The 16095-nt window shown below is 41.0% G+C and overlaps 1 protein-coding gene across 4 annotated transcripts in view; it reads right to left on the bottom strand.

Moving 5' to 3' along the window:
- Window positions 1–16095, bottom strand: part of GRM7 (glutamate metabotropic receptor 7) — an 808167-nt gene that overhangs the window by 316070 nt on the left and 476002 nt on the right. For all 4 annotated transcript variants that reach the window (XM_038740578.1, XM_038740577.1, XM_038740576.1 and 1 more), the window contains exon 6: window positions 3054–3254. In XM_038740578.1, the coding sequence (XP_038596506.1) occupies window positions 3054–3254 (201 nt within the window). The remainder of the gene's footprint in view (window positions 1–3053; window positions 3255–16095) is intronic.

Below are 16095 nucleotides of genomic sequence, written 5' to 3' on the forward strand. Positions count from 1 at the left end.
GACAAGTGGAATGCAATAAGAGCTTCAAAATGTTGGAAGGGATCTTGGGAGCTCAACTGACTCAGTTCCCTTGTTCTGGGCACGTAAACGAGGAAAATATCCAGGAGTGACTATTATCTATTTTGTTCTTACAGATTTTCATGGATGAAGACTCCACAATCTCTCTCAACAGATGGTTTCCCTGTTGTATCACCCTGACAGGCCAGGTGCCTTTCCTTTTTGGGTGAACTCAATGGACTTGGAGAATAAATGGTTCATGTCCTCCTCAAATTCCTTCTTATGTTCACCTTAGGTTTCTCTTCTCAGTACTAAAGAAACTCCTTTCCTTAAACCTTTCCTTGTAGTCCCTGATTCCAATCCCTTCATTCATTTTTGCCACTCTTCCCTGGACCCTCTCCAGTTTCTCTACAACCTGTTAAAGAGTCGTGACTATAGTTGGATGCAATACTCTAAAAGGCTGAGTAATGCAAAGTAGAGCGATAGGATCACTTCTCTATCGGGGCCCATGTTATTGCAATCCATTAGATTATATTAGATTTTACAGTGTTAGATTTCATTCACTACCATGCTGAAATTTTAGAAAACAGCACTACATTACTGACCCATATGATCTTGTGGATCACTAGAACTCCACAATGCTTGCGGTCATTTGATAATATGAATTGGAGTTTATCCTTTGCTTCTAGGTGGGCTACTTTGGGTTCCAATTGAATTTCACGCTATTTTTGTAGGATCTATTTTCGCATTTCTGAGGGTCACTTTAAATTTTATTCCCATCCTCCAAGTTGTGAGCCATCACACCCAACCTCAGAGACCTGTATTCTGCAGGGGAACTCATCCTAAGGGTGATAGGCAGCATGTGTCTTTTCAAGCTGTTGGAACTCTGCCTTTAAAATCTACACTGTTTTTTGCCATCACACCCAACCTCAGAGACCTGTATTCTCCAGGGGAACTCATCCTAAGGGTGATAGGTAGCATGTGTCTTTTCAAGCTGCTGGAATTCTGCCTCTAAAATCTACACTGTTTTTTGAAAATTCTGCCTTGAACAATTCTCAGGCTTTAATGGAGGCAATTTAGAAATGAGATGTTTCCTCTCTTTGAAGCTGCATTTGTGAAATATGCATTAAAAGAATCCTGTAATGATTTCCTACTCTAAGTTGGTCAATGTAATGAAATTTGCCAACATGACATGAACTGGTTACAGGCAAATAGACCTTACTTAGTAACAAAGGAATTGTCTTAAAGGATTGGAGGATAGTTCTCCTAGGAACGCCTACAAATGTTACTAGGATTGATGAGCCAGATTCTTCTAATGTTTAAAATATTCCCTTAAAGTATTTTAGACATCTTTGGAAGCTTTATTAACTCTTTCAAACCACTGATTTACCGCTTACCATTCCAATTCCTAGTAGTGTTATGTTTAATAATGGATATAATAATTATGGAATTTGTTAAGCACTTACTATGTGCAAAGCACTGTTCCAAGCGCTGGGGGGAAACAAGGTGATCATGTTGTCCCACGTGTGGCTCACCATCTTAATCCAGATGAGGTAACTGAGGCCCAGAGAAGTTAAGTGACTTGCCCAAAGTCACACAGCCAACAAGTGGAGAAGCCGGATTAGAACCCATGACCTCTGACTCCCAAGCCCGTGCTCTTTCCACTGAGCAACCCTGCTTGCATGCTGATCTGAAAGAGTTAATTGAACTTTCAGACATACCTCATTTACTCCCTTGGAGTAGTTCATACACTGGGGAACTTGGCTTATTGGATAAAAAGAAATTGAACCCCTCCCACAATGCACTTCAAAAATTATACAAATAAATGAAACGCGCTCGGTCTCTGTAGCCATTAGCTTTTGTTATTTAGAATCTAATTTAAACAGCTTTACTCAAAGTACTATTTTTGTTTATAAAAATGATTCAGTCCTTTTAGTCTAAATTCCATGAAATCCTGGAATAGTAAATTGCCCTAGTGGATTGTGTGAAGATTTCTTTTTATCTGGTCTACATTGGAGGAAAGCACCCAGATCACAGAACTTGACTAGAATGAAAGAAAGCCAAGGCAATTTATCTATTCTGTTCATATTGTCACTTGAATTATAAAATATTTCTTGACTGAAACAAGTAAGGCAGTGTGCCCTGTTCTATATTTATTTCACTTGTCGAGACCTGAGTTCAAGATCTGAAATTAGAATGAAAATGAGTTCATTTAAACACTTCTCTTCAGTGGTTCCAGTGTTTCATTTTCGACTATTATGAAGCGTGAAAGAGGAGGGCAGACTTCTGCAGTCATTCAAAACCCTCTTCTGTAGGGACAAAAGACCCTGGGATCCACCATCTTTGATGGCATTGGTCATTCACAGAACCTAACATCCAAGATACTTGAAAATACAAAGCAATATTTTGAAACTTCCCTCTTCATCCTAGTATGTCACATAAAAAAGTGGAAAAGGTGCAGGGCTGGTAGTCAAGATTGCTGGAGTCTTAGCTCATTTCTGCTACTGTCCTGTTGTGTGATCTCAAGTGAGTCACTTAAACTTCTCTGTGCCACAGCTTTCTCATCTCTGAAATGGGGATAATTTTCTACAAAATTGACAATTGGTGAGAAAGAGGGCTTCAAAATGAAATAACCATTAACCTTTTCCCTGAAGTGAACAACACTGCATGCCAAGGAGTGAAAAAGTGGCAGAAATCATTGATTTGTTTCCAAGTTTACTCCATCCAGGAGAGTGAGATGGTAAAATATTTTTGTGCATTGGTTAACATTTGATAATCGTGTGCAACGTTTATATTAAAATTCTTGCTAGACTAGGAATATGTTGGGTAACTGCAGGAACTGGCATTAACTTTTTAAGGATCTACATGATATCTTAGCAGCCTAAAGCATTGGTGAATCATTTGTGAAATGACAATAATTTAATGACGTCCAAGATAAAAGTGTTTGGTCAAATGTATATATACTAAGTACTGAAATACTGAAAAAGATATAAATACTGAAAGATACTAATTACAACATCTGTGACCTAAAAGGACTTTGTGCTCTTTGTACTCACCATTAAAATTTACACCACGGATATACTTCAACAGCTTCTTGCCCCCCGCATGCTCCATCTCTGGGCAGACACCAGGGTAATCAGCACATAGATCCCTGTTCATATGATGGAGGGCATGAGCCATGGCATAAACAGCATCAATCACGAATTGAACTTTGCCCTCTTGCTCATAATAGGAATCTTTTCCAATTCTCTCCTGTCCTGCACATATAAACAACGAACACAAAAAGAGATTCATGGTTGAGAATTTTTTTTCTACTTTGAATTTCGTTTTGAGGTGAATACCTGCATTTAGAGTGAGCAAAGTGCAACATCTGATGCTATTATTCCTGTAGCTATTTAAACAATTAACCATATTAGACAATTTCAATTCTGTTAAACCTTTCAATTGCAGGAAACAAACATCATCAAGAACACTAATCAAAATCACAATGAATTTATCCACAAGAGGAAAATTCGGGTCTCAAAATACAGCCAGTTCCCTATTATAAAGAATACATTTTAAAACAAAGTACAGCAGGTATTTTAACCTGGGAAAACATGTTCTGCTTTTCAAATCCCTGTCTTTAATTGAAGGGTATTGCCTAGGAGTTCTCCTTCTTTCCTTCATTTCCTGGCTTGCTGAATCCAAGTCTCGTTGCTCAGTATTCTAATGCTGACATTTTGGATTGCTGAGCTGGAAATTGCTCTAATTGTTGTTTGCAAAGTTATTCTCATTTTTCTATACACCAGTCTTAGATTTTGAGCATTTCTGTGGGATAGAGACTATACCCAACCCCCAACCCCACAGCACTAATTTACATATCTTTACATTATGTATTATAAATTACTTATTTATTCATATTAATGTTGGTCTTCTAGATGGTAAGCTTATTATGGGCAGGGAACATGCTAATTCTGGTGTATTGTACTCTCTCTAGTGCTTAGTACAGTGCTCTGCACATAGTAAGGGCTAAATTAATTCAATTGATTGATTGATACATGAACTGTATATATCCCAGTGCTTAATACAGTAATTGCCACAGAGTAAGGACTTAGTAAATGTCAGTTGTAATAATAAAAAGTATCATCAAATAACTGTCAGTAGGCCCGTTCATGGGCAAGGCTACTGGTGCTTCCTACGCAAAGCAGAAATACTGCTACCATCACATGTCATCAAAATCCTCAAGAGAAGCAGGTTGGTGTTTTTTAAAGGATAATGATGCTTTGGACTGATGATGAAGGAAAGGAGTGGCTCAACAAGGTGAAATGGATAGGCAAAGAGATAGTTTTAGTCCCATATGAAACAGAGTAGAATTTTTCTCAGACACATTTTTATATAGGCAGGTATTTAGCTACAATGGTGATGATTTCCTCCAAGGACTATATCTCTTTGGCCCTAAGACACAGCCACTCAGCCCTGTGGAAGAAGAGATCTCATTTTTCTTTTTTTTAAAGACCTTTTTATATATTCATCTGTGAAACTTCATTTCTCAGATCTCTAACTGTGAGCATTCTCACTCCATGCCACAACAGCGAATGCACTAAGTTTAGGTTTTCAGCATAATTTGAAGAAGCCAGATCTATCCTTCATATTTATTTGTAATAAGGAATCAAGAGTTATGTTAACATTTTGCCACTTCTTACCTAAACTACTAAATCAGGTTGCCCAAATAAAATTTGACTGTGACCATATCTTTGTTAAAATTAGACTTGCCTGCTTGCACCTTGTCCCTCATTACCACAATTAGGCATCACCCACCACATGATCATAGCACACGCACACTTTGGTGGGGGTAGGAAGAGAAAAAGACCAAAAACAAGGAAACAAAGCTACACATGAGGGAGGGAGGGAAGGAGATACAGGACCTAAACCTGGGAGGAAGATGATGATAATTGCTAAGCACTTACTATGTGTCAAGCATATAAGCATATAAACCTTGGGTAGTACTAGACTGTGAGCCCGTTGTTAGGTAGGGACCATCTATATATGTTGCTGACTTGTACTTCCCAAGTGCTTAGTACAGTGCTCTGCACACAGTAAGTGCTCAATAAATACGATTGAATGAATGAATGAATGAAGTCAATCAGGTGGAACCCAGTCCCTGTTCCATATGGGGCTCACAGTCTGAGGGAGAACAGGGGCCTTAATAATAATAATAATAATGATGGCATTTGTTAAGTGCTTACTATGTGCAAAGCACTGTTCTAAGCGCTGGGGAGGATACAAGGTGATTAAGTTGTCCCAGGTGGGGCTCACAGTCTTAATCCCCATTTTACAGATGACGGATCTGAGGCACAGAGAAGTTAAGTGACTTGCCCAAAGTCACACAGCTGACAATTGGCGGAGCCGGGATTTGAACCCATGACCTCTGACTCCAAAGCCCATGCTCTTTCTACTGAGCCATGCTGCTTCTCTTATTCCCATTTTATAGGTGAGGAAATTGAGGTGTAATGACTTGCCCAAGGTTACACAACAGTATGTGGCAAAGCTGGAATCAGGACTCAGGTCCTCTGATTCCCAGGTTTGTGCTCTTTGCAATAGGTCATGCTGCTTGAAGGAGGGATAAAAGACAAAGATGGAAGGAAAGAAAAGAGACGTGGTGTTGTGGGGAGAATGAAGGAGAGAGAGAGGAAAAGAAAGTGAGATAGGAAGAGAAAGATTGAGATGCACAAACCCAAATGCAAATCCTACAGAGTTAGGGGGAGTTAGCAGTTGGGCAAGGAGAGAACCCCCACACCCCCGGCAACATCCTTCTCTGTCTAATCCCTCATTTCCCCTATTTGTCCTCTCTTATGCATCACCTATGTACTTGGACCTGTACGATTGATTGGATTGATATTATTTCTTCTGCTCCTTTTTCTCTTCCTTCTCCGCATATTCTCTCTCTCCTTTTCTTCCTCTTCCTTAGCATAATTAGTACAAGTAGCATCCTCTCAATATGAGAGAGCCACTTTGTTTGAGCAATAGTCGTGATTACATGACCAGTGCGTATAAAGCAAAGCAATACCCTCACAAAAGTGAAAGAGGCAACAGCAGCAGCAGTGGAGGTAGTCATTTTGGCTTCACAGAAATCCTGATGTCTGAATTCTAGCTTTGTCACACTGGCCAATCAGATAACCATTCTGAAATCCTTGAGTGTATCTCTAAAACGGGGATAAAAAATATTTTCTGCTCTCTTTCTTTTAGGGGACATATGAAAATTAATGAGAAAAAATCTGCGATAGCTCTCAGTTTTAGCAAGAAAGAGACTATATAAATTATTGTTGTTATTATTAGACACAAAACTCATAACAAAAGTGGTAACCTTCACATATTTCATCTTAACTACAAGTTGTTTTCATGAAATATATTCACCCTCTTGGTGATTTTCTCCTTGGAATATAAGGCCTTTCTTCTTTGAGGTTAAAATATTGACATTTTTGAAGCTACAGTGTCAACAGCAAGAACTTATTTTGAACATTCTTCTGCTCTCCTTTAATAGTCAAAATTTTTATTTTGACACAGATTCAGTACCCCTGTGCACAAAATGGACCTTCTGCAACCTACCATTTTAACCTTCTAATTAAGGAATTCTCAGCTGCAAAAACCATTTATAATTCATAAGCATGATGGCACTATCAGAATGCTTAATGAGTCATTCTTCATGTGAGGGAACATATTTAGAAGATTGTCCACTGTCCTATTTCCTCACATCACTCTCCTGTATTGATGACAAACCATTTATTTTCCAGAGGTCAGACTCAGAAAATGCTCCTGAGTACCTTAGCTGAAATGCATAACCAAATTAGATGAGGTAAGAGAAGCATGCCAGGGGAGGGGAGCTCAAAACTGAAACTCTCCTCTCCTCTGAAACTCTGAACTAAATAATACTGATTGATTGTGAGAAGCATGAAAGAGTGTGGAGAAAGAAAAATAAATAAAGGTAGCAAAGATTTTGTGTAACAGAGAGAGCGGGCGGGGGCAAGTCCGGAAAGAGCCAGGCTGCACAGCCAGACAGAGAAGGGGTGATAGGACCAGATAGAGAAGGAGAGATAGGACCTTAAAGAGAAGGACAATAGGACTGGAAGGAATGGGGGATAGGTCCATACAGAACAGTGGGGAGTGGAGAGGGGGCCTGGAATGCCCCCCGGGCCTGGAATGCCCTCCCTCTGCCCCTCCGCCAAGCTAGCTCTCTTCCTCCCTTCAAGGTCCTGCTGAGGGCTCACCTCCTCCAGGAGGCCTTCCCAGACTGAGCCCCTTCCTTCCTCTCCCCCTCGTCCCCCTCTCCATCCCCCCATCTTACCTCCTTCCCTTCCCCACAGCACCTGTATATATGCATATATGGTTGTACATATTTATTACTCTATTTATTTATTTATTTATTTATTTTACTTGTACATTTCTATCCTATTTATTTTATTTTGTTGGTATGTTTGGTTCTGTTCTCTGTCTCCCCCTTTTAGACTGTGAGCCCACTGTTGGGTAGGGACTGTCTCTATGTGTTGCCAATTTGTACTTCCCAAGCGCTTAGTACAGTGCTCTGCACATAGTAAGCGCTCAATAAATACGATGGATTGATTGATTGATTGATTGAAGTGACATGCCCAAAGTCACACAGCTGACAAGTGGCAGAGCCGGGATTTGAACCGATGACCTCTGACTCCAAAGCCCGGGCTCTTTCCACTGAACCATGCTGCTTCCGTGGCAACACCACAAATGTGCTGTCGGTGGCAAGACTCCTTGAGCTTCTCCAGCATGGGATCATCCTCACAAAAAACTTGAAGAAAAACAGTTGGATTGGTAACTATACATCTTGTAATTTGTGTGAGTGTGCATGTGTATGTAGATATGTGTCTACCCCTTGCTTTTAGTAGGTTCAGTATGAAATGAGGGTAGGGACTGTCTCTATATGTTGCTGACTTGTACTTCCCAAGTACTTAGTACAGTGCTCTGCACACAGTAAGTGCTCAATAAATATGATTGACTGAATAAATGAATGAATGGTTTGGTTTCACTTTGAACTTGTCACTGAGCACCTGATATTAGGAGGAGATAGAGTCCCTGGTGAAAAGCTTATAGGATGAGCCCCTAATATCAGGGGGAGACAAAAATTCCCAGCTCATAGATTGACTATCTGATATTATGGGGGAGCGGGGGAGAATCCCCGAGTGCCTAGTATTAGGGGAGGGCAAATTCCCCAGCGATGGGCTCGAGGTCCAGCGCCTAATATTAGAGGGAGACAAATGCATGGGCTCATAGATTGAGCACCTAATATTAGGGAGAGCAATCCCCAAGGGCTACTTTTACCCTCTACTCTTTTCTATTGCTCCTGATATGGTACTGCCTATGCCCCACTAGAATATTCCCTCTTAAATAAGTTGCTGTATTGAAACTGTGAGTTCTGTCACACTTTCTAATTTTGGTGCTTCAGGACACATTTAAGTCCTCAAGAAAAGAAGGAGAGGGGGGACTAAGCTTACCATCCACCATTGTTCCCCTTTCCAGAATGTCAAGGCTCATGTGGGAGCTCCCTCTCCTGTCACCTGGACCATGGCCTGGACAATCAAATCAATCGTATTTATTGAGCACTTACTGTGGGCAGAACACTTTATTAAGTGCTTGGGAGAGTACAACACAACAGAATCGGTAGACATGTTCCCTGCCCACGAGGAACTTACAGCCTAGAGGGGGAGAGAGACATTAATATAAATTACAAATCTGTACAGAAGTGCTGTGGGGCTGAGGGTGGTGCGAATATCAAGTGCTTCAAGGGTACAAATCCAAGTGCTAGGGTGACACAGAAGGGAGAAGAAGTAGGGGAAATAAGGGCTTAGTTAGGGGCAGAGGTGGGGAAGGGCATCTTCCACAGTGTGGCAGGCCCTACACTTTTTCAGTACTCTGGATGGCAAGGAATGGCAGCTAGTAATAAGTATCAATCAATGGTATTTATTGAGCTTTTACTGTGTGCAGAGCACCAAACTAAACACTTGGGAGAGTACAATATAATAGAGTTGATAAACATTTCCCTACAAGCTAGGAGCTCTATCACCTTCCTACTTCCCTCTTTTCTCCTTTCCCTTCTTTCCTTTTCTCCACCTTCCTTTTACCCTTTTCCTTTCTCTGCTTTTTTTTGGGGTGGGGGATTTCCGGTCACTTGATTCTTAACAGATGTCCAAGAAGCATTCAGTAATGTTCACGGTTTCCTGCTTTTGAAAAATGGTTATTGCTTCATAATTTTAGTGCATTGAAAAGAGAAGAGCCCCTTCTCCATCCAGATTTCTACCTCGCTGGTCAAACACTTGTCATAGTCTGCTTTGATTATTTCACTAGTCTCCTCTCTGACCTCCCTGCTTCCTGTCTCTCCCTTCTCCAGGCTATACTTCATTCTGCTGCCCAGATCACTTTCTATAAAAAGTTCAGTCCATATTTTCCCACTCTTCAAAATCCTCCAATGTTTGCCCACTCATCTTCATAACAAACATAAACTCTTTAGTACCAGCTTTAAGGCACTCAATCAGCTTTTCCCCTCACAATTTGCCTTACTGATCTCTTACAACCCAGCCAGCACACTTTGCTCCTCTAATACCAACCTATTATTGTATCCCAGTCCTATTTGCCTTTCTGCTTTCCCTTTGTCCATGTCTTTCCTCTGGCCTGTTTGTCCCTCCTTCTTTAATCTGACAGACCACCAACTCTCTCCACCATCAAAGCCTTGCTAAAATCATATTTCTTCCAAGAGGCCTTCTTGGACTAAGTCTTTACTTCCCCTATTTGCCCTCCCTTCTGCATCACCTGTGCATTCAGATCTGTACCCCTTAATCATTAATCACTGGTCTACTTGTTTTGTTGTCTGTCTCCCCCTTCTAGACTGTGAGACCATTTTTGGGTAGGGACCGTCTCTGTATGTTGCCAATTTGTACTTCCCAAGTGCTTAGTACAAGTGCTCTGCAAACAGTAAGTGCTCCATAAAAACGATTGAATGAATGAATGAATGTGATATTCACCCCACCCCCAGTTCCACAGCACTTTTCTACAAATCCATTTCCCCTATTGGTAATTTATGGGCATGCCTGTCTCCTTTTCTAGACTGCAAACTCCTGGAGCACAGGAATCACTTCTACCAACTCTATTGTATTGTACTCTCCCAAGCACTTAGTAAACTGTTCTGCACACAATAGTCAATAAATAGTCAATAAACACCATTGATTGAGTGATTGATTAGATGTCAAGGACAGCAACCAATGCTCTGTGTGTAGAGCACTGCACTAACCTCTTGGGAGAATAAGAGTAAGAGAGACATGCTACAAAAGAGTAAGCAGATATGTTCCCTGCTACAAGGAGTTTACAGATGAGAGGGGAAGTCAGAGATTAAAATATATTATGGCTTTGTACATAAGTACTGTGGGACTGAAGGTAAGGTGAATATAAAGTGCTTAAGCTGTGTGGCCTAGTGGAAAGAGCCTGGGCCCAGGAGTCAGAAGGACCTGGGTTCTAATTCTGCCTCCTCCACTTGACTGCTGTGTGATCTTGGGCAATTCACTTCACTTCTCTGGGCTTCCATTCCCTCATCTATAAAATGGGGATTAAGACTGTGAGTCCAATGGGGGACAACCTGATTAGCTTGTATAATAATAATAATACTAATGATGGTATTTGTTAAGCACTTACTACGTGCCAACCAATGTTCTAAGCACTGGGGTAAGGATGGCATTTATTAAGCACTTACTATATGCAAAGCACTGTTCTAAGCGTTGGGGAGGTTACAAGATGATCAGGTTGTCCCATGGGGGTAGATACAAGGTAATCAGGTTGTCCCACATGGGGCTTACAGTCTTAATCCCCATGTTACAGATGAGGGAACTGAGGCACTGAGAAGTTAAGTGACTTTCCCAAGGCCACACAGCAGACAAGTGGTGGAGCCAGGATTAGAACCCATGACTCCTGACTCCCAAGGCTGGGCTCTTTCCACTATGCCATGCTGAGTGCCTGGTACATAGTACGCATTTAACAGTTACCATTAAATGAAAAAAATAAAGAAAGATCCAAGTACATCCACATGATTCCACTGTATATCCTGTTGCTACTCTCTGAAAGAGAATATTTGACTGGATGGGCTTTTGTTTTCACCCAGAAAGGGCATTGTTCAAGGCCCTATGTTCTAAAATATGATTATGAGTTAAGAGATCAATAAAAAAAGGCAGAGAAAGTTGAAATGACTTGCCCAAGGTCACACAGTAAGTTAGTGGAGGGTTTGAAATACTGCATTCCTGAAACCAGGGATCCTGCTCCATACATCCTGTTCAAGGCTGGCTGGAGTTCTAAATAATGTTTAATACCAAAGCAAGAAGTATGATGCCATAGACTTGGGGAGGCTCCATCAATATTAATGAGTGATAATACCATAGTGATGATGTGGATTCCTCAACAGCCATTGAATTTTATCATAGTGCTAAGCCTTTGTTATTTCTGTTAATGAAGGATAGGGGCACTGGATAATTGAAATCTACATAATAAACAGCACAAATATCATTCATCTGAGCCATTAATTTTAAATACATTGTCCCCCGAAGCTTTTACTGTGACGAAATAGTGGTAAAATTCGGGATTTTCATTTCACCTCCTTCTCCTCTGCAGCCCAAACATGGGTGGGGGTGCTAATGAATGGAGAAAAGGACCAGAATCAGGGAACAAAAAGATAAAGTTGAGAAGCAACATGACCTAGTGGATAGAGTATAGGCCGGTAAGTCAGAAGGACCTGGGTTTTAATTCTGGCTCTGCCACTTTGCTGTGTGCCTTTGGGCAACTCAATTAACTGTCTGTGCCTCAGTTACCTCATCTGTAAAATGGGGATTAAGACTGTGAATCCCATGTGGGACATGGACTGTGTCCAACCTGATAAGTTTGTAACTAGTCCAACACGTATTACAGTGTCTGGCACACATTGTTTAGCAAATACCATTACAAAAAAAAGATGAATAAAGGGGAAGAAAGGTTCTGATTAATCTCCAGTGTGGACAATCAATATTTAGGCAATCGAGAATTGAACTAATAGCAAGTATCACTTCAGAAAAATAAATGCTATGGAAAAATAAAAAAGGGAATAGCTATTTTCAACTGGGGGGTGGGGGCACTCCTGGAGGGCCATTTAATTTTCACGTATGGCTGCTTCTCTTCCACGATTTCATTTTCAATTTCAAAGTAATTGCAAGTAAAGATGAATGCAATGAAGCAAACACTATGTGGCCCAAGTGTTCAGAGACTGATTTAGAAGATAAAAGTGAGGAAAGTTACTTCCACATGCAAAGACTCATTTAGATTCTCCAGGAATTTCAACTGGTCCATCAGGTATGTTTGTTGAGTGTCCTCTGTGGGCCCAGCACTAGACTAGTCTTTGTGGGAAGAGGTAGGGCCTTGTCAAGCTTATCACTGACATTTTAGGCAAAATGTTTTTTCAAGACTGTGTCATTTCTGAGGCTGTGGTGGAAAGGTGTGCTTATAGGCTAGTTTTCCAACAAAACTTTTGGCTGATCATTGTGATAGTGCCACTTCTCCCCTGGTCCCAGGGGCTGCTCATTGCTGAAGTAATTTTAGATCAGTGGCTGTTCAATAAACACAAAAAAAACCTTTTGTGTGTGTGTGTTTGTGTGTATACATCAAATGAAAAGAAAAATTAATATTCTCTCCCCCACCACTCCCTGCCATCTATTTTTCCTCCACCTCTTGACTGAATCATACTTGTGTTTTTATTCAAGCTATAAAACTACTAAAGCATCTGAAATGGAATTGCTTCCATTGTCATTCACATTCCCCAGTGTCTCTGATACTCTTTGTTAGTAAGACCGGTGCACCACCTCCATCACCACCCAGGGTATCCAAAGACAATAGGAGGCTTCTGGAAGTCATCAACATAGTAAGCACTTCATTCTTCTTCTTCTTCTTATTTAGTCCATGCATCACCTTGGGTCAATACAACTCTTATGCCACCCCAGAAAAGTAAACCCCCCACTTTTTCTTAAATCTGTTCCTGATGACCCCTGTATAGGAGGACAAGAAAGAGTTGCTTCACCCAATTTGAGGGGAAGTTACTCCTACGTGGTGTCACAGATCCAAGAAAGAAAAGCCCTGACTACCTTTGCGAGATACATAAACAAATCATCTGATTACTATTTCTTAGCACCCTAAATAATGTTTATGCTTAAAATGTGAGGTGAAGCTTATGATACTGACTGGGGGATATTTTAGAAAGCAATCCCTGTCTACTTTTATGGGATAGTTGAACAAACTAGATATTGGGGGGAGGGAGGAAATCACACACCACCACTGTAAAACAACTACATAACCTTCCTTGGAGAGGACAAACATCTCACAGTCATCCTACTATTGTCTAACTTAAATCACTCATTTCAGTTTAAAGATGTAGCTTATTTTAATATTCATTCAATTCATTCAATCATATTTACTTAGTGCTTACTGTACCCATTTCCCCCTCTAGACTATAAACTCCTTGTGGACAAGGATTGTGTCTACCAACTCTATTGGACTGTACTCTCCCACACAGTACAGTGCTCTGCATACAGTAAAAATACTCAAATACCATTGATTGATTACTCTGTAATAATAATGATGCTATTTACTGAGCACTTTACGATGTTATAAGCAGTATACTAAGCACTGGGTTGGATAAAAGACAATCAGGTTGGACACAGTCTCTGTCCCGCATGATATTCAGTCTAAGAGGGATGGAGAACAGGTATGTCATCCCCTTTTTACAGATGAGGAAACTGAGGCACAGAGAGTTTAATGACTTCTCCAAGATCACATGGCAGTCAAGTGGTGGAGCCGGGATTAGAACCTAGGTCCTCTGACCGCCAAACCTATGCTCTTTCCACTAGGCTATGCTACCTCCCCTGTAGTCAGGGGACACATGTGGCTGAGAGGGGAGTACATTTCCCTACCGCAAGATTCTTGATGGGATATGAATGTAAACCTAGAAGACCTCTGAATTTGGGGCTTGCTAATTATGACAATCTAAAGTTATTCATCAGAAATCTAAGATGTACTAAAAATATCTCTACTTCTTCTTGCATACTACTTTTCATCTGACATTCCAGACATTTAAGAGTGATCCTACTGTAACATTAAGGTAGGGAAAGTGAAGCTAGTGGGTGGGATGATGATTCCCCATAATAAGACAGGGAAACACAGCAGTTTCTTGGAAATAGGCTTACCTATGGCAGGAAAATTAGGCAGGCACCTTGGAGCTGCCTAGAGAAGACAAAAGCTTCACTCTAATGGCACACTACTAGCATTTGCCAACCAATGTATCTTACTGAAAGAAAATCAGTCACACATCAGTCTTTTCAACACATTCATGCACACTGATAAAATAGCCCCATAATAATTGTGCTATTTGTTAAATGCATACTATATACCAAGCACTGTACTAAGCACTGGGATAGATTCGAGATAATCAAGTCCCACATGGGGCTCACAGTCTAAGTAAGAAGGAGAACAGGTATTGAATCCCCATTTTGCAGAAGAGGCAACTGAAGCACAGAGAAGTTAAGTTATTTGCCCAAAGTCATTCATTCATTCATTCAATCGTATTTATTGAGCACTTACTGTGTGCAGAGCACTGTACTAAGTGCTTGGGAAGTACACGTTTGCAACATATACAGACGGTCCCTACCCAACAGCAGGCTCACAGTCTAGAAATCACACAGCAGACAAGTGGCAAAGTAGGGATTAGAACCCAGGTTCTCTGATTCCCAGGCCCATGCTCTTTCCACTAGGTCAGGCTGCTTCCCCATCAGTGGTGTCATCATTTAACCCCCATGGGCAAGGAATTTTTTTCTCTTCTTTTCTGCATCTCTCTCTCTCTTTCTATCTCTCTCTCTATATATACACACATGTATACATCTTGATTAGAGGAACCGCATGTCAACACTCAATAGAGCAGCTATTTGTGCATTCTTTTGTCAATTATGCTCCTCACAGATCCCACTCTACAAAGGTGTGAGGGGACAAGCATTGTTTTGATAGTGTGTTTCGACTGTATTCCATGACTTCATTGTTTGTCACCCTATCTTGTTTCTTGAGGTTAAATGTTGTGTGTAGGCACACAACGTAATGTGGACTTTGGGCTAGGTCTCTTAACTATAAAGAAGATTGGATATTATAAATGTCCGGTATACTTTCAGTTCAGTCTGAGTCTTGATGATGTGAAGATGCCACACTTTATCTCTGAGTCTCCCAGAGGACATATTAGCCTTTTTAATTCAGCTCTTTACCTCTATAAGGCCTGCTTCTGGTCCAGAGCAAAGAGCCCAATGCTGGGATTCAGGAAAACTGTGCTCTAGTCCCTTTTCTACCTGCTTTTTCTATGCCATTATAGCAGAGCCACCTAGGGCACTCCTCCACAAAGGTGGACAGGTCCAGTAAAAATCCTGAAAAGAAGCTGGATTACATGGCCAGAAAAGACCACAGTGGCTATGAAGCAACTCTATTTTGGGTCACAGCGCCCTGACTCAGGATCGACATAAAGCACCCTGGTTTGTCTTACTGAGAAACTGTGAGCTGAAGGTGGATGGGATTTGTATTAATTTTAAGGGTGGGCTTTGAGTGGGGGGGGGGGGTCCGATGGCCATTCCCATTTGCTCCCTCCAAAGAGCAGCAGGGCTATTTTCCAGATTAAGCATGGAATGCCTGTCAATCATACTTTGAGAGGGGCTGGGATCAACAAACAAAAAGTCCCCTAGATGGTTACTTGCAGAATCATAGTTCAGTCACGTATTGGAGCTCCACTAACAATCTCATCAAGGCTAAGGGGACTGGTGGGGAAAGGGGAAAGACAAATTCTCCCAGCTGGTTGCAGCCTATTTTTTTTTTACAACATTTAAAGGGTCTATCAACTATTTACTACTCAACATCAAGAAAAGCAGCATGGTCTAGTGTAAAAACCCCTGGCCTGTGAGTGAGAGGATCTGGGTTCTAATCTCAGATTGACCACCTCTCTGCTTTGTGACCTTAGACAAGCCACAACTTATCAGTGCCTCAGTTATCTCATCTGTAAAATGGGAG

The sequence above is a fragment of the Tachyglossus aculeatus genome, chromosome X1 (genome assembly GCF_015852505.1).
Source record: "Tachyglossus aculeatus isolate mTacAcu1 chromosome X1, mTacAcu1.pri, whole genome shotgun sequence".
Taxonomy (NCBI): Eukaryota; Metazoa; Chordata; class Mammalia; order Monotremata; family Tachyglossidae; genus Tachyglossus; species Tachyglossus aculeatus.